The sequence below is a fragment of the Cygnus olor genome, chromosome 3 (genome assembly GCF_009769625.2).
Source record: "Cygnus olor isolate bCygOlo1 chromosome 3, bCygOlo1.pri.v2, whole genome shotgun sequence".
NCBI classification, from domain to species: domain Eukaryota; kingdom Metazoa; phylum Chordata; class Aves; order Anseriformes; family Anatidae; genus Cygnus; species Cygnus olor.
Window position 1 is genome coordinate 83,579,882 of NC_049171.1, and position 27,629 is coordinate 83,607,510.

The following is a 27,629-nucleotide window of genomic DNA, read 5'->3' on the forward strand; positions in this document are numbered from 1 at the left end:
TTAATATTGTTACTCTATTAAAATTATTAAAGTATGTCATATTTCATTAGATCTCAATAATATGCAAAATAGCTGTGTAATATCTACTTTAAATTCACTCTTTTTTTCAGAGTGACAAAGACTGCATCTTGCTAGTAGGATCAAAGAGGCTGTAGTTTTCAGGAAGACATTTCAGCTATGATTTGAAGGATATTTTAATAGTAGATTTATTTACATTCTTATTTAATTTGTACTGTATTCTTAGGAGTAAATGCTGTGAAGTCGTAGAGTCTTTTAAAATGTCAGGTTCTTTGTTAAATGTAGTGTCTATTACACATTTTTGTGTGGTTCTGTGGAGCTATTAAAATGGCATAGTTGTGTTTCTGCAGCAATTATTAATGAACACTTAGAGGTGTATCCTTTGATGCATACCAATTAAAATTCAAGGGATTTTTAATGTTAATTTAACAGAAGAAAATATTCCCGAACACTCTTCTAAAATGAATAATAAATAGCGGTGTGAATTTCATTTGGACATTGGTTGATGGGTATAATTTTTTCCTGTTTTATAGATGTGCTTAATCAAGCAGTAACACATTTTGACAGAAGTGACATATTTACTTTTTTGTACTGAAGATTTGAAGTTTTTCTTGTTTCTCCCTTCCTCATGATCTAGTACTTGGTGTCTTGCTTTTTTTTTTGTAGGCATAAATAATATTCTGTGTGCAAGTAACATCTTATTGCAGTAAGTGGAAAATCAGAAAATAACACGTACTATTCTTTCCTTCCTACAGAACCCCCCAGAAGCTGCAGCTGAAGATTTACCAGACCTTTCTGATCTTGTTCCTATAATTAATGATCAGTCTCAGTACATTAACCATTTAGAAGCGGAAGTGAAGTTTTGCAAGGTATTTTACACAACGTATTTCACCTGAATACGAAACCCTGGTACCCAAAATACGAAGAATTGCCTTAAAAACAGCTTCTTAAACTTAGCCTTGAGGTTGAATGTTATAATGACCAAAAATGAGCAAGCCACAATTCAGTCAACACTGAGCCTTACCATGTATCTTGGTGTCTATTTAGAGTCTAAAGACCTTCAAAGACATTTTTACTTTATCTTAGAAATGGAAATAAGCATATTTTTAAGAAGTATTTCTGTACCTTAAATATCCATGTAACGACTCTTTTTGAACATTCTCATTTTGTTTGAAAGGGTTAAAATAGTTGAAAGTGTTAATCTAGACTTTTGGTCTCAAGATGTATTTAATTGTCTCAAGGAGCCTTTTACATGCAGTTCCTGTTATCATATAGGAGGAATTGTCTGGGATGAGAGATCAAGTTCGAGTAGTTGTGCTTGAAAATGAGGACCTCCATCAGAAACTGAAATTTCTGGCTGCAGAACATACTTTGAGAGAACAAACTCTTCTAGATGCCTCAGTAAGGTTTTATTTTTCTGTTATTTTAATCAAGGTTCAGAGACCTAATTCCTATTAATGAAGGCTATATAAATGGTCATCCTCAAACTGAATTTTAGTCAAAACTTAATGACAGCTTGAAAACATGGATTTCTGTATATAACTTCACAGGTTGCTACCTAATTAACTTGTTTATTGGTTCTTAAAGTCTACTGTGATGAAAATCATTAAGATTAAATACTTATATAATTGGTATTTGTTTAAAAATACAGCCTACATGAGTACAACTGAAGCATTAATATTTTTATTTTAGGCAAATACTCAGAACTCCTGGCCTGTAGGTGGTAATGACTATACTCTGCATCAGTCAGTCACCTCACCAGCAGCAGATAATAAAAATCCAGCTTTGGTTACAGCATCTGTTGGAGAAATGGAAAAATGGCATATAGAACTGGTTGGTATTAGCATTCTTTACCTTTGGAAAAACTTTCAGTACTTTGTTATTGCTGCAGTTCTGAAAATGAATTTTGTAACAGACTTACGGAAGGAGTTTTAGTTGACTGAATCTTAATTGGAGGTCAGATTTTATTCTCTTAAACCTCATTTCCTCATTATTCCCTAATTAATATTGTTATCCAGTTAGATACAGATGGCAGATTGTAGCTGCAGATGTTGATTTCCAGAGATAAGTCTCTGTTTAAGAATGTCATGTCAGTAGTGGCATATACTATACTTTGGAGATTCTTGGCAGTAACACAACCCACAAGCAGGTGGGAACTAGCTGCTGTAATTCAGGCAAGCCTTTAGGCAAGCTCTTTTGCAATGAGCCTTACTACTACAGGAGCAGTGCAGGGTCAGTAAAGTACAAAAGTGGCTTTATCTTGTCTGTCTTCCCTGAGTCGAATTACACTTTTTGTGCTTTTAGAGATAATTAGGAGACTTTGTGATTCAGAGTTGTAGTGCCTATCTTATTTCCTCAGCTTGGGATGATATTCTAAATTTCTTTGATCTAAATTAATTGGGTAACATTGCCATCTTTTGAGATAAGAACAGGATTAATTTAAAGTTTTGGTATATTTTATCCATGTGCATGTGTGTGCTGTGGAATTGAAAGGGCACTTTAATTCTCCGAGATAATTATTGGTATTTATTAAGTTCTCATAGAAAACTATATTTTTCATAGTTTATGCCTCATCTATAGCTGAAAACATCTTCAGTGATCCATAACACCTATTTGAAAGCTAGTTTTTACAATAATTGCACTTCTTCCTCTGTCATGTTAAAGTGGGAGTATCATATTGATTGCGACTTCTTTCTAAGCATCACGGTGAGCTGAATCTCCGGTGTTTCTTTGGCTCGTTATCACCGTTGTATTCACCATTGATGTGGTTAATTTATTTATCTAGTTTGTCATAATAGGATTTCCAGGTAATAAGAGTTACTTACTGTATTATAAATAAATAGCTGTTCTACTTGAAGAATCTATTATTTCTGCTGACTTAGGGGAGAGTAAGATCAAGATTGAAGAGATTTATGTAAATTATTGTAAATAACTGAAACAGGTGGAACTGTAGTGGTTTATACCATATGAGGATCTGGCACGTTGTGCAGAAATAAAAAAAAAAAAAAAGGGGGGGGGGGCTATTCATTTCATAAACTTTCACAATAATATGAGATACTTAGACTTCTCTGCATCTAGTATTTCAACAGATTTATGTCTTCAGGGGAAAAGAGTGAATGTGGCTGATGTCTAGATTTCTTTAAGACAGTACAATGAAGAAACCAAAAGACAGCTTTTTTTTCTCCCATCTTTTCTAAAGGAGAAACTGAAACTTCTTTATCAAGAAAAAGTCAATATCCTTGATGCTCAAGTAAAGTCTCTAAGGTAAAGTGATTTTTTTTCTTAAAATTATTGTTGAAGAAATATTATCAACTCATGACAACCTGAACCATTTTTGATTCAAATTCAAGTAACAGAATGGGTAGTGACTATGTCATGTTTTCTAGTAGTTTCCCTGGAAGCTGGTTTTACATGAAGCTTTCTCAAATACAAATGTAATGTAATTGAATGCATTGCTATTATATGACAATATAAATTTTATAAATTAAGTTGACTTGTTGTATTTATAGACATTACCGAGCCTTCGAGCTTTATATGAAATCTTTATTCTTTTTACCCATTTTGCATATGGAAACTCCATGTCTGTTCAGATAATCCAATCAAAAAAGAAAAGTTAGTTTTAACTTTTGTGAGCTCTTTCATAATTAGTTCTCTTCTGCTAGTGTTTGGTATCGCAACTTTTAGAAATCTTAAGCATTGAATTCGTTTAAGCCAGATAATGAATTTGGAGGAGGAGAACATAGTTTTAAAGCATGCATTCTGTGTTTCCAGTCATGCAACCTGCATATCCTTAAAAATAAAAACATAATGAAAATAAGAAATGTATTCTTCAAAATAACAATGGTGTGATTATAGTAAGCAGACCATGGAAAACCAGACACAGATGCATTCACTTTAAGATTTGGTGTTCTGAAATAAACTTTCCCCTGTATACTTGCATTCATGATGTTGCTGCTGAATCTGTTTGTTTTATTCCCTGAATAAATTGAGATTTCATGTATCTGAAATTTACATAATTGTGCGTTTGTGTCTGTGCAAGTGTAAAAGGCATTAATGGTTTAAATAATGCCTTCTGAAGTGATGCACTCATAAATGTGCAAAGTCAATCGTGCTAGTGAGTGTAAAGGAGAATCTTAAATCTCAGCTGTGTAATCTCCTGTTCACTTGGCTTGAAGTGTTAAATATACTCAGAAAAAGATTGAAGGTTCAGATGGTCTCAAAACTTTTGTGAGTACTTTACTGAACTTCTTGCTTTCCCCTGAGGGGCATGATCATTGTAAGTGTAAGCTCTGGAAAACATTTGAGATTTGCTGATTTTATTTTTTAAGTGCAAAACTGTACTCGTTTCAGTGGGCCTATCCTTGTTTTTAACTTTTAGCATGAATTTACATAGTACTCACCAGTTTCTGCCCTAGGCTTCCCAACAATAGATCTGTTGTACCATGGCCATCTAAAAATATATGCAGAGCAAATTCTGTTCAGGTTATAGTGATTCTGTTTAATACACTGACTACTAAAATTGGGCAAAGTACGCAGATTTCCCAGATGGAACTAAACATGCATACTCAGTAAATCCAATGCAACCAGAATGTGTCAGACGTGCTACATGTATGCTGCCCAGATGGCCTGCATAACAAACCAAAAGTTTTGGATTCATTGCACAATTTGTCAAATTGATCTATATGTGCACAGTGTGCATTTGTCTGGAACTTCCTGATGTCAGCATTCCTACTGCTCATGCTCTACTTGGCCTTACAGATGCTTGGAAATTCTAGAGAAAGTTTTTTCAGAACACCTGGTTAAAATTTTGGAGAGAAGTTTTTTTTTTTAAAAAAAAAAAACCTTACCCCTGTTTTTCTGGAGATGTGGTTAACCTCAAGTTTGTGTGTGGTGATTAGAGTGAGTGTGCTGAATAAATCTGGATTTTGCTTAGGGAACATATGGGACTTTTATATTATCACTTTCCAGTTAATTTGAGATTAGAGGAGAAATGTGGACTTAATGATACTATAAGCAAGAAGAACAGAAAAAAAAAAAAGATTTTCTTAGGATACTGAAATATTCACACAGCTGATATGTAAACTTATTTACACAGTTTTTATTGCAAATGAATCCTTTTCTCTGTTCAGACCAATAGGTCAGTCTACAATTTTCATCTAATCTTTTTTCTATATAACTCCACTGTTTTCTGGCACTGCAGAAAGAACAAATTAATATAATTTTGTTTCATATATATTAATAATTCTGTTTGGGTTGTTCAACTATTATTTCTTAAAGTTTTCCTTACGCTGCTGATGTGTAAAAATATGTATTACAGGTACTCTTAGAGTTCCTCTTCTCTTGCATCTATAAGTATATGTTGCATATAAATATAGCTTGTAGAAGTATTTGACTATTGCTGAAATATTTCTTGTTTGTTTCTTTCTAGGAAAGACCTTTCAGAATCTCAGAAGACATGCGAAGATTTGGAAGGAAGGCTAAAACACCAGAAGTCCCTTGTTTCAGCCACACATCCTAGTCGGGTTGGTGGTCTGTGTTTGAAGTGTGCACAGCATGAGGCAGTTCTTGCACAGACTCATTCTAATGTTCATGTGCAGATCATCGAGAGGGTAACAAAGTAAGTTTGGAGGTATTTAGTTTCTCACTGAAAGCACAGTTACATTAAACCATAGAAGTCATAATGTGTTTGGTTGCATTCATAAAGATGTGCACTTATAGGACAATGGAGTCCCAAGTTCAAATTGTAATGCTAAAATTGATGGCAGAATATGACTGTAGCTCACAACTACTCTGAAATCCATGTAGTTTTTCTGCTTATTTCGACTGCAAAATAACGTTAGTCATGTAATTATGTTGGGGGAAACCCCAAGGTATCATACTGTTAATAGTCTTTGTTTATCTTTCTATATTTGGAAATTTTTCTTATTCCACTATATTGCACTTTTATTACCAGGGACATCTAGAATACATTAGCATTGTAATTCCTTTTTTCTTTGGATTTGTTTAATAGGTCTGGGGTTTGGAATAGGATGCATTGCTAACTAATTTGGGTAAATTTCCTTTGAATAAGAAATAGATTATCTGCAGCAGCCATTTTTAAATTGTAGCTTTTATTTAAATGATTAAATAAACAGTGATACAGTGATAAAATGTATAAGGTATGGTAATTTATTTGTCACAGAACCTGTGGAAAATCTGAACAAACTATTAACTAGTACATTTTTTTCACCTTGTGTTATAGGGTGATTTGAAACAAAAGATTTGAGCTAACCTTTTTTCTCCCTCTTACACCATTATTTCAGTGTCAAGAAAATCTGAAATCTACATCTTTGTGATCTAAGACTTATTAAAGAGAAATATATTGCAGTAGGGATTTTCAAAGGGGCTAAGTAGTTTGCCCAAATGTTAAAATGAACACACGCAACTGTTTTACCATTCCATCCAGCAGATGCATGCACAAAACAGCAACAATTTTCAGTCAGAATCTAGTTGTACCTTCCATAAATGGAGACAATTATACTCACCTAATTGAAAAGACATGTCAAAATAATGAACAGGTGAAGTTAAGTATTACAGTTTTACAGATTGTGCTATTCCATTTGGCATAGATCTCAGTCTCTCAGTTATTTCTTAGTTCAAGAAGCTGTGGAGGGATGTAGAATTCAGGAGTCTTATTCTTTAGTTATCTTAGTGATCTGAATTACTTGTTGACCCTAAATATTTCTTTCTTTCCTATTTTACATGTAATTACAGGGTAATTTCATATAACTTTGATATTTTAGAAACTTTTCCTTTTTTTTGAACATAGATTCCTATTATGCAATGCCAACTTCAGTGTTATTCAGCTTCAATACGTTTGTGACTTGAGCTCTGCTGTCTTTACGGTTTCACTAATGGTCAATCATTCTGAAGTGAAGGACCGATCAGCAAGCAACTGATATCTTTAATATCTGCTGAGTATTCTCAGTATCTAGCAATATTCCATCTTTCACGCTTTACCCATGGTGGCTTTAGTCTTGCTTTGCTTTTCACCTATATGTTTCTTATCTGTTAACATCTTACACTTGATACACCTGTTTTTTTCCCCCCTTGTGGGAAGATATGAAAGAAATTTCTCTATCATTATATACAGAGAAAGAGATGACTTGATGGATGCACTTGTTTCAGTGAGACGAAACATGAAAGAGATGCAGCAAAGAGAATGCAATGCTTATGAGCAAGTTAAACAAGCTGTGCAAATGGCAGAAGAAGCCAATCTAGAAAAAACAAAGGTAAATTCATCAAAAAGATGAGAGCTTTTGAGTATTTGCGACTACTACAAATGTTAATTAGTTTTCATGCTAATGAGGGAATACACACATAAGATCTTTATCACTGATGTAGTAGATTTAAAGGGATTGCATTGTGTGAATACTTCTGAGCAATAACATGAACTTTCTATTTGGATTCTTAAGTTGTCATCCAATGCCGTAGGTTGTATTGCAATCTTAGGCCATTATTTAAATTCTTATGTAGTTTCACAACTAGAGGATAAAAATTGAAAGATAGAATTTTAAGAGGCATTCATGGCACATGGGAAGATAATTCTTATATCACATTTATGACCTGCTCCTGAAAGAGTACTTGAAACATTTACAAACAACTCTTTTTACCTCAGATGAGTGCAGTGCAAGAACTAATTAGCTAATGTAATGCTTTGAAGATAAGTCCTGTGTGAATGCTACCTACATGAACCTTTTGGTACTGTGAAAATAATAGTGATAAAACCAGTTTTGATTTAGTGCTTATGTTAGACCTAGCTACTGTATATATAATCAACTAATTTTGACCTAAATTATTTCCTTGATTTTTTAGTGACATCTACTGTGTTATTAGTGAATTACTATGGAATTGAGAGGTGGGGTTTTTTGTTTTGTTTTCTTAATGAAATGCTGTTGTTTTTAATAGTGGACAAAATTGCTTATTTGGTCAATAGAACAATTATATCAGTAGTGTTTACTATCTATCCTGTGTGTGTGTGGGGGGGGGGGTCTTTAACTGTGAGCAGTGGTGGAAAATATAAGAGTTAGAAATCCTATGTACTTATTAAATTTGAGTATTATAGCTCCATGTTTTTACTCAGCAGAGAGAATCCTTTTGAACCCACCATTTTCCAATAATCACCTGTCTCACCCTGTCCTGAGGGGTTACATTTTTCAATTGCTAACTAGTTTTCTTTGGGCAGGCAAAGTTGTCTCATACAAATATTATTCACTTACTGTTCTTTAAAAGTGTACCAAATACTTTTCATCTATGTAATAAAATAAGAGTAGCAGATCTTCCTGTTTTTTTTCATTAGCTGTTGGAGGTCTTCATTGTAATATTCAAAAAGAAAATCCCTGCTGTCTTTTTCAGGGTAGCTCATGCTAGAAATGGCTTAGTAAAACAAAGAACCTTTAATGAAATGGGTCTTCGTACCTATACTATTTCTGACATAAAAAAGAAAGCAGCTCCATATGGTCTCTATAGACCACCTCTTCCCTGCAGCAAAGAAATGCGAAGTACTATCTGTTTGTGTACAAGACAGAACAGTGGTCTTTTTCTAGGCTCAAAAATTGTAGTAATATGACAGAACAGGGAGAGGAATCTTTTAGTTCTGCTACATAATTTAGCTTTTTAAAAGTACTGTTATTTCTCTTAAGTACAAACTGTCCCTTATTTTCCCAGTCCTATTCCATTCTTAAGGTGAAGTTCTGTTTGTTTGTTTATTTGTTTTGTAAGTGTCATAGAATCCCTTAGAACAGCCCACATGAGAAAAGTAAGGGGGCTAGCATTTGGAAACCCCGTGTGTTACAGTTCTACCATCCTGTTGATAGACTGTCTGACCTCGGGTGCTTCTCACTTAAAAAGCACTATTTTTTTTTGTCTTTCAGTTGTCCCTGTAATTTGTGGTCTCTTCTCTGTTGCTTAGAGCCAGGAGGAGATCTAGAAAGTCTAAATTTCCATAGCTGAAGCAAATCCAGACGTATTTTTTCAACTTAGACTTCATAGAAAAATAATTGTTTGAAATACTCGTTATGTAGTCAAAACAGCAGAGCAAATAAAATACACATTTCTTGATTCAACGCATTTCTTCTAGAGTTGCAAGAATTGTGTTTTGCATGTCTACCAAACTACAGCAATCTTATGCACACAATCGTTCACTAATGCTGATGTTACATTTTTAAAAGCAACAAGAAGAAAAGCATTCAAAGCCACAACAGAGGAATTGCCTTTCCAAGGTAGATCTTGCTGATGGGGGGAAAAACCCTGAGAAGGGTCCTGTAGAATTGACATAAACTAACGGAGACTCAGATTATCCTCTTAAAAACAGTGGTTTGATTTGTTTCATTGAGTATTGGGCTGTTCATGAGGGAAACTGAGTACCAGAGACTGGCTTTGAGTAAAAGAAAAATAAGCACTTTGAAAAAAACTTGTTTGAAAATAAAGGATAATAAGGTATTCCTAAAAGTGGGTTACTTTAGCTTCCTTCAAACAGGATATACTATTTCAGTGTGTATATATACTGGATATATTCAGGATATACTTCTGTCAGTGAAATGAAATCTAGTTTATTTTTTCTCTTTTAACTTCTTTAGAAGAGAGTGCCTATTGTGCCACTTAAGTACAAACTTACCTTTCTTCTTTTGATAATCCAGTTCAAGCAAATAAACATTACTCACTTCACATGAGACGCATATATAACCTGTGTCTTATCAGATTTCTTTAGCTTTTCTTAAATCTTCTAGGCTTCTTCTTAGCCTTCTGCACTCAGTAGTTTCCCTCAGGGGGAGAACAAGTAGAAATGCGTACAGTTTGCTAATTTTTCCTTCAGATGTGCAATTGAGCAGTAACCACAGGTTTCCAGTGTTTGCAAGGAGTTGGGTATTAGAGGCTGGTTCTAGAGTTGTGCATTCAGGAATTTTAAATGCAAAACAAATAATCATTGTGGTTGTAGAAAAACAGCTAGTTATTTGGAAAAATATACCCTAAAAATGCTTTCATCTTTGCCCTGACTTCTAAATTAATTTAGAACTTACAAATTACAGTAGGGCATGTATATACATACACATGTACATATGTTTTCAATTTGTTAGTCCTATTTTAAATGTTGACACTGTAGGATATGCATAAACATTGTAGTAAGTATGTTTAAAAAAAAGACATCCTTTCTAATAGCAAATTGGTTTCTCTGAAATCATTAGATACATTCTGCAGTTATTTATGTTATGTTTCTTTCACTTTAAAAAGTAGTTGTTGTTTAATACTTTGTTGGCTTTGTGTTACTTTTTTTTTTTAAGGCTCTAGTCCAATGTGAGCAACTGAAAAGTGAGATGGAACGCCAGAAGAATCGTCTTGAAAAGGAGTTAGCAGCCCAGCTAAATAAGAGGACTGATGAAAAAGAAGCACTGCGGGAAGAAATGAAGAAAGAAAGGGAGGACTTGGCAGCAATGGTATGAGTGTGTTTCTTTCCTATTTGTTTATTACAAGGAGTGTAGGCGTTCTCTAAACTTCTTGGTTGCATGTCTTTAATTTTGTTTCAGTTTTGGATGTGAAAAGTCAGCAAGTCACTTATATTACTACTCTAAAGCAAGGTTTGTTTCTAGCTTCTTACAAATAGTGTTATTTAGGTTGGTAAGTTGAAGATTCAGTATTAAGCACATGTCAAAGTTAGGACTTTTTGCTACTTCGAACTTACATAATATATTAATGTTACAATATCATAATTCCATTCTAATATGGTATTTTTCAGAGCAATTTTATTAATGCTTGATTTCCCCACCTGCAGAAATGTGTTGGAATCTTCTTTTATATAACTTTTTGAGACAGAATCTCTCTGATCATTTATATTGTGACCAACCATTACAACAGAGCCTTGCTAACCTTGTTTTAGTCTTCTAGATCCTAGTGTAACGTGAATATAAAACACAAGGTTTTTCTGCCCAGTGGTGTATACAGAGGAAACTGCATGCTTAGAGCAGTAAACCTCTGAGGTGTGTTTGATTTGCAGCCTCTTCAACCGTTTTCTGGTGGAGGTTTGGAAACAATATAGTGATTTTCTTATCTGACTGTAGGCTTTTTTTGTATTTATTACCTCCTTTTAGAAATAAGCCATATAGTCTATAAAACAGAACTCAGGCTGAACAAGGTAAACCACTGAAGTGTTTAAGAATGAGGAGCTTCTTCAATAGTGTTTTTGCCTGTGACGTGATTGGAAAGCTTCTAACATAGAGAACTGAGATGATGGTTGTATTTCTGGTATTATGAGATGGTGGAATAAGGTTCTGAAGCTGCTATGGGAAGTTGCAGCCTTTGATTCCAATTCCAGATGTTAAACAGGAATTAAGTACAATAATAAGGATTAAAGGGTATTTGATATTTTTAAAAAGTGAACTGTTGTAATTGATCATCAGAACTCTGGCAGAACAGAAATTAAAAAGAAAAAAAACTTGCACTGAAGACAGTGAGCCATCATTAAGCAGTTGTTTGTTCAAGTCATTATGTTGGAAATTATCCTTCTTATGCCATTTAGATTTACTTTAGAGCAGAGTACACACCCTAAAATACAGCCTATTAGACAAGCACATCGTACTTTTTATTAGTAGAATAATTCACTCTGTGTCACCATATCACTTTGTATTTCATCACACCTGGTGTTGTTTTCTGAAACTAATCCCAGCTCTGGAGTTCGTCTTTTTCTTTTTTTTGAATTCTTACATTTATATTAAGTGACACATAGTGATAATATGATGATGTCATTCTTGGTAATTAAGGATGATCTGGAATGACTTTCTAGAAAGCTTTGATCTATATGTATGATTTAAGTCTACATATGATTTAACTAGTGTTTATGCTTCAGGAAAATGAAATGGTAGAAATAGTGTATTATGCATCAAGTCACTCTCCATGTGAAATTTTATCACTTGCGCTAAGAAGTCATTTGTTTGAAGGGGAGAATTGGCATGATCCACAAATCAGGTGGATGTATAATGAGTGAAAAATAGTTATGAATATATAATCCTCTAGGTTTGGCTTTGAATTCCTTTAAGTTAACCTAGAACTGTCAGACACCATTATTTCCACTTTTATTAGTAAGCTTCAGGGCTAAATAGCTGAAGGGTCACTGCCTCTGTTTTATTGTTACTTTTTTTTTCTACCATTCAGCAAAATTTGATCTGAATTAATTAGAATTTTTAACATATGATTTCGGTATGCTTCTTGTACAACATTATGCTTTGAGTTACAGTGCTGAAATATTAACTGAACTTGGAATTAATTTAAGATGTCATTGCAATGGCAGTTTTCTTTTTACTGGTGCAAGAGATAGCTGGGGGAACATGATTTGATTGAAATTAATCCTACTTAAGGATTGATAAGAAGGTGTTAAATAGTACTCCTACAGCTGAGAGAGTAATGCAGCCAGCTGCTTCTGACACTTTGTCCATACTAACAAGTCCTGGAGACTAGTCTGGTTAATAAAAAAATAAATAAATTAAAATAATCTGTAAATTAATACATTTAAATTAATCCAAAACAATAATAAATTAATCCAAAATAATGAACCTATTGTTACATATTGTTTTGCTACATAACTACAGTTCTTTTCAAGGAGGAAGTCCAACAGGGTTTAGATCTGTAGCTGGTTGAATTTCATTACTGGAGTGTTCTTGGGCTTTTTGCAGGTGACAGCAATGTCTGAGAATGTCGCCATCTTAGAGGCTCAGGTAGAGAGAATTACAAGGGAAAAGAACTCTCTGGCTAACCAGTTAGAAGAATCACAACATCAACTTGCATCTCATGAAACAGAGATGAATAAGGTAGGCATGTATAAAAATGAGTATTGAGCTTGCTTTTCCTTATCGTTATGACTTGAAAGATGAGAATTTTTTTCTCCATTTTCCTATGTATTGGTAAAGAGCATGTGATAAATATGAACTTCATCTGAAGACTACAGAGACACAGTTTTACAAGTAAAGAGAAGTCTGTCAAGTCACCTTGTGATCCAAAAACTATGCTTGCTTTCTCATGGAATATGTAAATCTTATTTAAAACTGCAATCCAGTGTTTCATTTTAAAATTGCATTAGGTGTGAATGAGACACCATAGTATTCAACCCTGTCCTGTAATTTCTACCTCTGGGTTATGCAGTGTTAAAGGGAGCAGTAGCAAATTACTATTTTTCAAGTACTTTCCTGTACAAAATGCTATGTGGTGTACTACTTTATTCAGTAATGTTGATGGTAAGCATTTTACAAAGAAATCTTTCTTCCAGTTAAGTATTATAGCTTAAAGTACATATATTCCTTCTATTTTTATATATATACACTGTTTTTTAAAAAAAAAAAAAAAGTGTATTCACATAAGATCTATCTATGCATATATATCACTTTAGGGTGCATTATTTTGCATGTTTCTCAACCAATTAGAGCCTTAATATATGCCATAACATGCGAAGGACTGATGCTGGAGGATGATATATTATTGCAGTAGTTATTTTCTTATTAGCTCAGTTTCATCAGTCACTTATAGAAATAACTTCAATTTCATGAATATGAGGGAATATTAGATTTCTATAGAATTGACAAACTGAAAATGAAAATTAGTCTTTTGAAGTGTCTTTGTGGCTGCCCAGTAATCCTAGAGCCAATCCTACCTACCTAGCAGTTAATTGCAAGATTTTTGGGAGCGATTCATTCTTTAGGCCTCCCCTTCTGGAGAGTTTTCAGCACTCGGTCTTCCTCAGCTGCCCCTGCTGGTAGAAATAGGTGGAAGGAAGTATTGCAGAAAATTTACAGCCAAGAGCCAACCAAACATATTAGAAAACTTGATTCAAATTCAGCTGAAAAACAAACAAACAAAAAAGAGCGTTTTAAGAATGTCAAAACAGTTTGTTTCACCACTTCTGAAATTTAAGAGTTTTGATTTTTTTTCCAGACTGGGCTCGTGGCTGGCAGTAGCCATCCATGGAGGGAGCTGGGGAAGGAGGGGAGTGAAGTATATGAATATCCATTGGTTTGAAGGAACAATTATAACATACTATTTTGAAGCAATTTCCAGGGAGAGGTGACACCGTGGTTCCAGTCCTTGCTTGAGTTAACGTTAAGTGATACAAAGCTGAATAGGTGGCTACTTTGCAATAGTCAATGCTATGTTTTCAGTGCGCTGTCCTGAGGAACTGGAAAAGGGTGTTCATGATCATGTGCTCAAGTGAGAATTTTTACACATCCTGGAGGAAAGTTCTAATAACTGAGCTATCGGGACTATGTACTTCAGTGTGACAGTTTGCACTGGCTGTGTGACGTTTAAATCCCCTTATGGTTAAATCCCCTTATGGCTCTGACTCATTTCCAAACTCAGATTGCCATTATGAAAAACAGTAAAATATTAATGCTTTTCCTTTTGAATTATATATGAAATGTTTTTTTCCCCTGCATGTACTAGAAGTCAGGGGGGGAAAAAGTTTGGGGTGAGATTTTTTTTTTTTTTTTTTTTACCTTCGTTATGAATTACTAGGAGGCTGAAGAATCAATTATTAGGACAGCACCATCTGCTGATTTTTCTGTGTTACTCAATTTGTACTATGTCCAGAGGAGACAAAGGCAAGGATGGCTGTATTTTTTTTTTATTTCCCTTGGAGGAAGGGACATACCACATTTTGATTTTGTTCATTCTCAATAGAAAGAAAGAAGGAATTATGAAGACGGGGCTGGCAATCTATGCAGCTGCATTTTAGGATTTTTCAGTTGCATATTCATATTCCATATTTAAAAAATAAATAAAGAAAAAAACACTTTAGAACATTCACAGTCCTCAGAGTATTTGCTACTTTCCATTATTTGCACTGGGGCTAAATTCACAAGCTCTCCTCCAAGAAAATGATCCCTCTGCCCTCTATTGCTTTTAATTTGTAGGTGATGCTTCCGTGTAGTTACAACAGTTGGTTTTGTTTGTTTTCTTCTATAAGGTTATCTGATTGCCCTGTGCATATTTACTTTTCCTTCTGTTTTTTTTTAGGGGAGGAAATGTGAAGAGATAGGAGACTGAAAATTAAAAATGAATTTAGACTGTAGAATGTGTGAGAGGAGGTTGCTGAGAAGTACAGTGGACTAGCAGCAAATAAAAAGTGTGCGTATTTAGGAAGCAAGTCTGAAAGTATAAACAGGGCAGGCAAACAGGGTTAGTTGGAAATAAAGTTCTCTGAGAGTGGCTGCAAGTAAACACATTCGTGTTTTCATTGGGAAATGTGAGGAATGGCAATCTTGCATATGTTTGTTTCATATTAAGGTGAAATGAATAGGCACAAATTGGAGGTGGTTGCACAGGAAAAGGATAAAAAGCAGACAGCTTGTCCCCTATCCTTCTCTATTTCCAACAGATAAATTTAAATAGAATACATTAAAACCCTTAGATAGGGAAATGGGAGAGTAATAGCCCTGCAAGGCAGTAGCTTTGTGGGAGGGATTGGGCTCTCTCCCTCAGGCCCTTGGAAGCTGAGCTGTCTTCAGGTGTTAAAAAACCAGATAAAAAATAAGAAGAGGGACAAGATGTTGAACATCTCAACAACACGGAGTACTTGGCTTTGTGGAAGTGATCTTAAATGTCTTTAAATGTTGCTTTGATCCCTTTCTTCTGGCCCATGCATATATATGATACAGGCATTTTGAAAATAATTTTTCATTTTGTAGTAAGTCTATAGTGCTCTGATCCAACTTTGAAAATTATTGTATTAACATCTAAACGTTTTCTTTCTTAACAGTGGAGAGTTGGCAAGGCAAGAAACTATGCCCTTATATAGGAGTGTGCTAGATCCTTTACTTATGGGTTTTGAAAGTGTTGACATAGACTTTCTTGGGGTTTTAAAGAGAATGGGAGAAGAATATGAAAGCAACAGTAGTTTAACAGTGTTCAGTGGCACGTATATTTACAACATAAATATTTATAGTTAGCAAAATCTTGATCCAAATATAATTGAATCTAGAAGGCACTGCATATTTCAAAGTTAATCACTATATAGAGAATTCAGATCCACCTTTATATAAAAACATTTACCATATGTAGTCTTAAAATATCTGTAAATTGAAATACGTTTCATTTAAACGGCCTCTAGAGGGCACCAAAAGATCTAATTGCAAACCCTGGGCTATGGGTTCTTCAAGCTACAGATCATGTTGTCTGTATAATCTAACAGGTGTGTGGAGAAATGCGCTATCAGTTGAATCAAACCAAAATGAAGAAGGATGAGGCAGAAAAGGAGCTCAGAGAGTACAGAACAAAAACTATAAGGGAGCTTGAAATTAAGGACCAGGTAAGAGATGATACTGCTATAACTTTGCAGTTATTAGAAGCCTAAATAGGGTTATTTTGGAAGTTGGAATGATTCGTTTTTCTAATAGTGGTCATTTATTACTGTTAAATGGTTTCTAAATTAATGGCAATGAGCCAGCTGTTACTATTAAATAAATACCTCTTGGTTATCTTATTCTTGTTTTCAGCCCTAGTATGTTCAGTTTTACATAGTACTCATCCCATGTTTTCATATAGAATTACTCTCATATGAATTCATACAATGTACTTGAATTGTATATACTGTATACATATGTTTATACACTTTTTTCTCACGAATAAATCCACATGTAATTAGGTATACATATAGCGTGACAAAACAGTAAGAAGTCCAAGTATAACCTAACTATACGAAGGGGAAAAAAAAAATCTTTAAAGATTCAAGGTTAACAAATGCAGGGCTTCATAGAAAAGTTTTCTTTTTTTCTTAAACAAAAGCACAAAAAATAGTTTAAAAAAGTCCTTTTAGAAAAAATAACTATAAAAATTCCAGTAGACATTGGTTGTTGATTATCTAAATCTGTGTTTTAAACAGATATAAAAAAGCAGTATATGCTTTGCAGGTAGACTGTGAGAAAACATCCCTTGCAATAAGAAGGATTATTAGGATTATCTGCAACAAACTTGGCAAACAGCTTGAACTGGTATACTCCGTATCTTTTGAAGTGCCCTTTTTGTTGAGGTTCTATCCATTTTTTCTCTAGCTATTCAAACTTGTAGTTATTCCTTCATAAGCTGTGATTTTTCACGAGTGAACTTCTGAATACACAGAAGAATGTATAAGATGCACAGAAACATAATTTTTATATGGATTTTGTACTTACAGCAGTCTATCTAACAGATGTTAATTTTTTTTTCTTGCAAATTAGAGAACAAATCATATCTTCTGTAAGAAAATATGTAGGGGAAAAAAGCAGTATTTCCAAAATTATATTTTATTCACCAGTTGCCCAAAATCTGCATGTAGGACAGTAAGTTTACTAAACGGTAAGTATACTAAAGTATGAGCTTGGACTACAAACAATAATAATTCAAGTTATAATCAAAACGTACCTAAAATCAAAAAGCAAAGTCTACTAGATAAAATAACTCTTAAATACGTAAAGAAAAATCATACAGCCCAGAAAAACAGGGGCCTTCCAAAGCCTTTTGTTTTCAGTTTTTTTGTTTTGTTTTGTTTTTTTCTTTCCTCCTGCATCCTTTAGGCCTAAGGACACTTTAAAAAAAACAAAAAGCAGGCTTGTCGTCTGTGTCTTGACAGATATCACAGATAAGAGAGTTGGCATAATCTTGGCATACAAATAAAACAGGATGTGTTTAATAAGATATTTGAAGAAGTATCTTGGATTTTAAATCCTGTTCTTCAACTTGCTTCAGGATTGCCTTCTGAGCAAATTGCAAAATTTAACAAAATATTTTAACCTCATGTATCGACATACTGGTATTTTATTCAGTGTGGGAACGAATACACCAAAATGTGGTAATTTATAATTTGATATAATTAAAGTGAAGTGATGGGAGGGGGACTCCCTATCGGTAAAGATTATTAAAGTAATTCAGTAACTACCTGAAGTAATTATGTTGTTCACTATGATTGTTGGTTCCTTTTTAAAAGAAAGGAGGGGAAAAAAGAAGGAAAACAAACAATTTTTTAAATACTTAGATTCAGTATCTAGCAGCTGGTTTATAGCTGTGACTCTAATAGTCAAGAAAGTTCTGTATAGGTATTAATATTATTTAATAGGTATTAATATTATTTAATATGTTAAAAGGTGACCAAAAGGAGCATTTTTTTAATATCATTCACTAACTTTGCTTTTAAAAAAAAAAGTTGAGTCACTGCAAATCATTTCCTATAAATGAAATGAAAACAGCTTAATCACATTTAGCTTCGTATTTAAAGAAAACCCTAAAATGTTTCAGCTTATATGGCACCAAATAGCAAACAGTAATTGTTCTTTGGTCTCTCAGCCATGACCTGACCTTCTGGCTAAGACACAGAGTTGATACCTTCCTTGGCCACCATCTGTTCATAATAAATACATATTTATTATTTAAAAGTAGAGAGACGATAGTGTATAAACAGTGTTGCTACGCATTTTTCTGTTTTAAAAGAAAAATATCTTTTTCAAGTTCACTTTTGATACATTGAATATGAGTTTCCTGTTTCTTGATGTGATTGTATTTTTTAATTACACAGATCAATTTTAGTTTTGAAGCTGTACTTTAGTTGATATGTAATGACTTTCTAAAAAGGATTAATGTTATCCAGGTGTGTCAGAACGGTCATAAATTCCCATATGTACAATTTGGGATGATCAGATAAACTAAAGATGATATTTATAAATTTCTTTGAAAATGAATTTGTATCCTTTAGGAAAATTAAAGGAAATTATATGTTTGATCTTTTGTGCTGTTTTTTTCTTAATGTCTACTTTTCTGTATTTATTACTCAACTGGGACTAATTTCAAATATTGGCACTTGGGTAGGACTACCTGTTACTAACATTTGATATAAATATATCTTAAGATAAAGAAGCAATGAGCAATGCTACCGTTTAAATTGAATAAGTATTTTGTAATATCATCCATCGTGATCCTGATTAACGGTAGGATTTGGGCCGGGGGAGGGAGAGGGGAGGCATATACCACAGTTTCTCAACACAAAAACTGCATCTGTTCATCTGGCCCAGTATATTATATAGTAGCATAACCTACTGCCCTCTCTTTTTCTGTCTCAGCTCTCCCACTGTGGATGTAGCTGTGCTGAAATAAAATACTTGTTCCTAAGAAGGTAAAGTATTATAAGTTACATGGGTGTAATGCCTTCATGGCAGTAAACAGTGTCCACACTAGGGGTTGTACTAGTACAGCTATATTGGAGGAAAGTCACGCCCTAGCCTAAATAGCTGTTATCAGAGCAAAAATTGTGGCATATTTGACGCTGAGGGACTTCACTTTTGTAATACTTTTTCTGTGAATTTGGAAGCGCTGCATGGCATGATTTGTGCATTTCTGGTAGAAATTTTTCTTCTAAAAATATGAAGTTTTTTCCTCAGATTTGCATTACTTGCTCTTTTCTGCACTGCACTGTAAAAAATAAAAATGAAGTCTACTATTAATCATTTGCTTTCTATTTGTCTGTAAATCATTTTCATTTGGTTTATAAAATCTTCGAAGCTTCAGCATGCAGAAGTTTATATTACTGGTTTACGTAGTCCCAGCCAGTTTGGGCATCTTCCTTATTAGAGAGTTCTGAGTGGTAGTGGGACACCACTGGGAGTTAGGGCCTTTTTCTAATAAAGCAATGGGATGTGTTCAATCCAACTTCAGAAGATCAATCCTTTTAAATTTTATTTTACCATGGAATATTGGAAAAATACTTTTTGTAGAAATCTAAGCTTCTACTCTTAAACTGAAAAACAAACAAAAACATTTTTTTAATACCACCTTTAAAATTCTCCAGATGTAGTTTGAAGCAGGGGTAGTAGAATTCTGCTGTGTACCTTGTAGGTGACAGAATGAAAAGCTCCAGAAATACTATACTTCCCCCCCAGATTTTTACAAGTTACCTGTATATAATGTACATAAGTTTCTGAGCCCAAATAAAGAGATACCGGAGTCACTGATATGCGCAACCTCTACACGTGGAAAGAGCTGTACATGAGTGCATTTCGTTGTTGTATGACAGAACGTAAATGATGTCTATATGCACTATAGACTGAATGACAATTTTGCAGACAAATAAAAATCTGGCAAAATTGCAGTCCAAAAGCATTTTGCCAAAAGGTATTTTGGGAATGTTTATCTCATTTGTCATAAACCCATGATTTATAGTAACCTAATTTAGACATTATAAATGGAGAGATTACTGACTGTCTTCATCAGAAATAAAGCAGGTCGAGAATTTGGGTGTATATCCTGGAAATGCTGAGAGCGTGTCTGATGCAAAACAAATAAGATCTTCTGAAGACACTGATTCCCTGAAATGTCGCCTTATGAATAGATATCAGGCTTCCATGAGTCAGGCTTTAAAAGATTAGGCTTTTCACAAGCTGGGACATTTAGAATATCACCAGATGTTTTGAAACTCAATAAAACTGCAAGATTTGATAACCCTGTTGAAGATGGGTTAGGATTATACGCCAGAAGTTAGAAGAACTGTTAGAAGAATGCTTATTTTTATACTGAAGATTTTGTGACCCCATTAGTTACAAAGATTCTCTGCAAGTTCTGTTTTTAAAAGAAATTAAGTTAATGAGCAATTTTGACTGCTGTTTCTCAAGGAGAAGAAAAAAAAAGCATTGCAGACAGCTTGAAATTCTTAGGATCCAATTTTCACACCTAGTCTGACCTTGAATATAATGGCCTTGAGAGTAACAAAAAAAAACAGGGCTTTCTTGTCCAAAAGCAATTTAAGAAAAACAAAAATTATGTGATAACATTCCACTATAACCAAACTCTTTCTAATGTATTGTTTTCCTTCCTTCCTTCCTTCCTTCCTTCCTTCCTTCCTTCTTTTTGACATGTAGCGCACTGATGTGAAAATAGGTAAATGAGGAGGGAATGAAATGTTGTTACTTTAGGGCTTGCTTTGATAATAATTTTCTGACTTGTTCAGGAGGAACATGATTGGTTTTATGGTTGGACTTACTAGACTCAACTCAATTTTTTTGTGGAAACACATTGATCTGGAGCCCAACAAAGGAGATGTCTAATTGCAGTTATGATATGGCTGCTGCTATAGCTTTGCTTTCTTCTGTCAGCCATCCTCAATGATCAGTCTTCAATACACTCTTTGACACGTTTTCATGAGAAAAATCCCTGGGACTGGGATTCCCAGTAGTAGAACTTTTTTGTACTGTTCTACATTTTCTGTACAGATTTGCTTCCCCAGAGCAGCTGGCCTGCTAAGCGGAGTGAGCTGAGCTCTGTCAGCCCATGTTAGTCATCAGGATTTTATTTCTCATAGCTGCAATTGGCCCAAGTAATCTTGGTCCATGTTCTATCATCAAGAGTGGTGTTACCCTTTGAGCAAATAAAATCATTTATGTGTATTAAACATTATTTGAAATAGAAAAAGAATTGCACAGCTTTTGGTATAGTGTGCATATATAGGACTAGAAAAATGGTGGCCTTGTCACCATTTGTCATTGTGTATCTACTCAGAAGAAAAAGAGTGTAAAAGTCCCTGACTATCACTTGTCTGTTGTCACTTTGTAGCTTTTCTTAATGCTGTCCAGGGGGAAAAAAAAAAAAAAAAGAAAAAAAAAGACGATCCCACATCAGTCATACAAAAGACATATTTGAAAGGATAAAAGAAAGAAGGTTTGTCCTCTCCTGTTTCTTAATAGTGAAGGAGGAGTAATCTCCTTCATTTGTTTCTATATGCATCCTCCTTTTCTGAAATTCCCTTATCAGTGAGCAAGCCATCTATTCTCCATCACCCTATTTTCCCCCGTACCCTCACCCACAACTTCAGTCCTTTAAAAAAAAAATCTTGTTCCACTGTAGTAGAAAATCATTTGCTTATTTCTGCTGGTGGCTGCTGAGCTAATCTCTAGTACAACAATGTTGTCCATGGGTTTGGAAATTTTGGTCCTGAAATAGTATTGCAGTACAAATATTTTCAAGGAAATAATGAGGTAAAATCCCTCTATAGCATATTTCAGCCACTCACTCTTGCTTGTTTTCCAAGGCACTTATCCACAATATCCAGGGGCCATGTTGCTCTTTAAGAAGAGTTGCACAAGGACAGCCTTGTAAGAATACTGCTTAATTTAAAAATTGCATGTGCATATTCATAAATATATACTTAGCAACATGAATCTTGTCTTTCAATTTTTTCTTTCCCTGACTGCAAGTAACTAACAGATAGAAAGTTTGCTTCGATGGGATTTAAAAATGGTTGAGATCATCCCTCCTCCATGCTATTCCTCATCCTTTCAGTACCCTTGTTCCTTTGTAGCAAACTGCAGCACTGTGCCTCTTGCTTCGCAAACATTTTGGAAGCAGAGGATTTGTTGCTCCTGACCTTTGCATAGCAGATGGCTCTGGTCTTAAAGCTTTGCGCTTTAGTAGGGCACATGGGGCGCCACAGTATTGCCAGGTGTCATTACATTTCTTAACAGTGGTTATGTGGTCACAAAACTTTGCATTTGAGGATTGTGAGACTCCTAGTAGATCAGGCTGGCATAATAGCCAACCAACAAATTACAGCCTGCATTTTTTATCTAGAAAATATCTTTGCTTGTCCCTCTGGTCTTCGGGAAGTCAATTGATTCGTGAAGTGGCCGTGGGGAAAACCTTTCAAAGGAACCCTGTGTGTTTATTGGGGATGCTTCTGTTCTTGTATTTCTGCTCATGTCAATGAGCAATGCTCATGTCAATTGTCTTTCCTGTCAATATATGAATGAGTTCTCAGTTTCATGACTAACTTAGGATTTCTGTTTTGGGCTAAATGATTTGTAGAATTTGCAGTTGTATTTTGTTTTTTGAGAATTGACTTCAGTTGAAAAGGTTTACCCTTTAAAAACAGATTTAGTTTTCGTAACTGCTTTGTATCCCCATTCAGCTTTGAATAAGAAGCAGCAGCAATTCACATAGAATTCAAAAGGGAGAAAAACATTGTTGGGACCTGGCGGGGGTTAACCTCGTGATGGCCCTAACTCTCCTTACAAAGTTGGATAGTTCTTCAGGTGCAATATGCTATGTCAGATGGCCATGCCTGGGAGGTCTGAGGTTTAGAGACCGCTCAGATTCGAGAGTTGCTTGATTGATACCCGGATTAGGATAGAAATGACTGCAAGTGACCCCTGCTGCATGTGAGCTACTAGTTTTCTTTCCTCCAGGTAGAATACCTTGAAATCTTGCTGTAAAAACTGCTTGTTCTTTTTTATAGTTAAAAAAAAAAAAAAAAAAAAAAGTTTCATCCCTATGGTAGGGTATGACCATTCTGTCCCTGATTAATTAGTAGATAAATAAGTAACATTGATTGAGATTAGTGTTAGACAATGCAAAAATTCCCTGTTGCTGTTATATATCACGTTTAAGTGTACTTGAAAGGCCATATTGGTGGTGACTCTTAAAAAGAGCTTAATTTTAGCCTCAGTCTTGTGCACTATCAATAATTTCTTTGCTTTGAAGGGCTATTTTAGTAAGTGAAACTAAGCATCTGAGCATCGGGACCTGTAAAATTTTATTATGTTTTATTCTGAAGTGTCTGTGATTTTACAGATGTTGATTTGCCTTTTGGGTGTGTATCTGCAAACATGAACAATCATAGTAATTATACTTCACTTTCTGTTACTTTATCTTTGTTATTCTATTTCTTGGTTCTATTTTATATCCCTTTAATATATAAAAAAAATGAAGATAATGAAATGTGAAACAAAGAAAAGAAAATACTGTAAATTCATGAAAATACTTCCCCTCCAGAACTACTATACCGCAGAATTTCTGCAATGGTATAGTTAGCGCAGAATTTATTTTTCAGGTTATATTGTGTTTTCCTACCTGATGTGTAAGAGTACTGGTATAACAGTGAATGTCATAAATCACTTATTAAGTCATTTGATTTTAGCATATTTTTGATTTGTTAAAAGGCTTCTAGAGTTGTTTTTGCGTTTAATTCAGAGTGTGAGTTTTTTATCACTGCTTAATCATTCTCATTTGTTTAAAAAAAAAAAAAGCATTTGTCTTTTCTGTCAGCTTTGCTGCTATTTAAAATTCTATGAAAAACATCTGCTAGTTTGGAATTTAAAGTTCCATTTTTCTGCATACAATAGAATCAGCATCAGTATGAAAAGAATTAGGCAATTATTTTAATCTTTAATTTAGCTTGTTTTGAATGAAATTACTTTATTATTTCATTTTATCAGATTTTGTAGAGATAAAGAAATGTCTAGTTAATTAAACAGCACGTTTTTACAACATACATAAGCATTGTTAGGTGAAGATAATTTCAGATAATTCATGAAGAGGGTATATGAAGGTTGATCCAGTATTTGAGGGCTACTATGCATTTTCCAGTAAGTTGCATTTATTTCACTGAATGAGCATCTCCATTGTGCTCACCTAAAAACGCATTGTGAAAATCAGAAGGCTATTTGTAAACTCGTCATGAACTGATGAATGAGAAGTGAAATACTTCTTCTAAGAGTTTCAAGAAACTATAGAAGGCACTATATGCTTCAAACTGTAGAACTTCAAATATGAATCATGTTTGGTGGTAATACTGGGGAAAAAAAAAGAAGAGTTCTATAGAATAAGGTTTAGGCTGCCATCTTTCAAAGGCAGAAGTGCCTGCTGATACTCATGGGAGTTAGGCAGCTGCAGTGCAAGACAGATTAAATAATACTTTTTAAATTATGTGCAGAAGTAATAAGAATATTAAAGTTGGGGAGTTAAGCACCAGAAGTTGCCTGTTCCAACCTTAATGTAGGCTTGTTGTACATATACATTATGATAATTCTGTTCCTTGTTATACTGAAAATCTGTTTCAGATTTTCTTAAACGCAAGATTGTCATCTGTCTTTTTTCAGTTCTGTGCTCCATCTCTTGTCTCTCACATACATTGAAAAGTTAAGTATCTCAAAGAAATACTATCTGATCATGTTGTAAAAAGCTGCATCACAAGTGATAGGCACTGAGGGATCAAATTAACGCTGCATGAGAAGCGGAGTTGTCATCAAAATCCTTTAGTTGGTGGTTTGTTTCTGTTTCTCCCTACAATTACGCTGAGGCCCAGATAGCAGCTACAGAACTGCTTGCAGCTTCCCAGGAGAAGAACTAAGAACTAAAAGTAACACAAAAACTAGTTTGAGTCTGAGTAGTTTTGGAAGGACGCTCTCTGAGAAGGTTCCCTGCAGGAACAGTGAAGAAGTTGGTGGTTATTGAATTTTTCTATATTTTGAATTCTGATTATATTGTGATGAGCCTGACTTGACATATTTCAGGACAGAGTGTATACATTTTTGAGCCTAAGGTTGTGTGTAGTAGAAGGAAGGGTTTTGTTTTGGTTGTATGAACATGTCTCAAGTTCAGAGGCTTTGTATGTTTCAAACCATTGTCTGAGTTACTAAACCAAAGTAACAAGTAGCATTCAGAGCTTTGGCTGTGAGTTTTCAGCATGGTGATGTTTGGCTTCTACAAGGTTACTATTTCTAATGAACTGCTTCTGGTATCTGAAAAATAGTTTAGCTGGTATCCCTGAAGTATGTCTGGATTAGATACCTCTGGTTTCTGAGATGCTTGTTAGCATGTCTTCTTGGGTGACAGTTCTCTCCCATCCTTTTCTTGTGAGGTTGTCTGCTATTTCTGCTATAGTCGTTGCCAGAATTCTTGGTTAGAATTCCTACTTTCCTTACCACTCGCATTGCTATGACCTCTAAATCCTGTTATTTTAAGATATATTTATTTGTGTCTGTATGCAAAGATCCTGTTAGGGAGTCATTGATTGAGAATTTGTTTCTTTAATTCTACACTTTCATGACAGCTGAAATCTGTGGATGCATTTTTGAGTTCAAACCTTGCAGGGTAAACATCTGGCTGATGGAGGCAGAACATTTTCACCAGAGGTTCTTGTGCTTGGAATTTACTTCCTTCTGTAGGTCTGTGTCAAAACCTGACTGAGCCTGTTTAACTCGAGGGAATGGTGTAAAGCCCATCTGTTCACTGAAGCTTTTCCCTGACAGAGTGATTGTAGAGTGTATTTATGTTCTCAGCTGTAGTTGTGCTTTTTCAAATACTTAGTTGATACTTTTAGCTAATTCATGGCTTTGTTTTTTGAAAGGTGTGTTGAATAGGTGTATTCTTAAAGGAAATTTTAAGAGTGTTGCAGACTGTCCCTATCTTTAACTTGTAAATATGGGGAAGAACACATGTCCCAGCTTACTATGAATGGAGAAATAATGCTAATGAACTGCTGCTGTTGAGAAGAATAGAGTACAGAGAACCCACTGAGATTTCTGTTGTTCTATTTTAAGTAAGCAGAAGTCTCTAGAAATAAGTGAAAAGAGAAAGCATATGTAGCTGAATACCTTTGCATACCTGGTTTTAAAATACTCTGACAGTGTAACAGGTTGTTACATTCTTTAGAGGTGAAGAGTACTAATGATCTTGCAAATAGTTTCACTATCTTTGTATTCAAACTTGGAATTACCAATTTAATTTGTTAGGTGGTCTGTGTAATAGAGCAAGGTGACATTCAAATTCTAATCAAAATTTTCTTCATAAGCCTTTGTTGAGTGCTCTTAGGGGAAAAAGTGTTCAGTTAAGTAATTACAAAAATTAAAAATATTAAATAAGAAAAAAAAAGAACGTCGTGAAACCTTTTTCTGGATGAAGAAATTGTGTTTGCAACATCATGACATACTACAAGTGATTTAGGTTAACATTTCTTGGGAGGAACAGAGACAAGATTATTATGAAGGTGCTTCAAGTGCAAATATTGGCACCGAATTGCATTCATTTGTTCTTGTAGGATGTTTGAATGAATAATTTCATTAACTGAAGAAGATATTAAGGCTTGTCTACATGAGGAAGCTCTCACAAAATAGGTTATGGTATGAATTTAAAATATAATAGCTATTCAGCACTAACTCCTTACATGAACAATTTTATTCTGAGCTACAAACGACCTTTCACAGTTTAGCTGACTGAACAACATGCAAGTTCCCTCTAGTCCCAACGATGAATAAATATTTATGTATGGAGTTACTGCAGAATAGTTACATGAAAAAAATTTACATTGTTAGCTTATTCTGTACTACATTGCCCTCCTTAAAAGCGTCCTTAGGACGAAGGATAGTATTACATTACAAATATATTCATACGGGTACTTGTATGCTATACATGGACTTAGAGCAAAATGTATTCCTTCTGAGAATATGTATGAAAAATGTTTAAGTTGCTGACAATATGATTCAGTTAGAGGTAGTAAGTCCAGTATGCTTCACTGGAATCTGGATATGGTCATGTAAGTTTGCCGATCGTTGTATGTAGAATAAATTAATATACTCATTAACAAAGTTAGATTTACTTACTTGGTTTAGTTGACTTGTAAGGACTAACGATGTAAGGAATGTTACAGGATTAATAGTGGCTGATGTGTTTAAGATTCAGTCACTAATTACTTATTTTTAGTAAAGCTAAAATCAAAACGACCTTATTCTCTTGCATAGTATTAGGAGAATATGACAAAAGCTTGATTCCCTTGCATTGTTGCTTACGTCATAGATAAGGAAATT

At 34.4% G+C, this 27,629-nt stretch overlaps 1 protein-coding gene across 7 annotated transcripts in view; it reads left to right on the forward strand.

The window, feature by feature from the left end:
- Window positions 1–27,629, forward strand: part of SDCCAG8 (SHH signaling and ciliogenesis regulator SDCCAG8) — a 114,014-nt gene that overhangs the window by 11,624 nt on the left and 74,761 nt on the right. For 5 of the 7 annotated variants that reach the window (XM_040553556.1, XM_040553557.1, XM_040553560.1 and 2 more), the window contains 9 exons: window positions 774–887; window positions 1,294–1,419; window positions 1,711–1,851; window positions 3,218–3,282; window positions 5,447–5,635; window positions 7,151–7,289; window positions 10,338–10,490; window positions 12,720–12,854; window positions 16,226–16,342. In XM_040553556.1, the coding sequence (XP_040409490.1) occupies window positions 774–887; window positions 1,294–1,419; window positions 1,711–1,851; window positions 3,218–3,282; window positions 5,447–5,635; window positions 7,151–7,289; window positions 10,338–10,490; window positions 12,720–12,854; window positions 16,226–16,342 (1,179 nt within the window). Of the gene's footprint in view, window positions 1–773; window positions 888–1,276; window positions 1,420–1,710; window positions 1,852–3,217; window positions 3,283–5,446; window positions 5,636–7,150; window positions 7,290–10,337; window positions 10,491–12,719; window positions 12,855–16,225; window positions 16,343–27,629 lie in introns of those variants that run through there. The other 2 variants (XM_040553562.1, XM_040553558.1) reach the window with 2 other exon arrangements.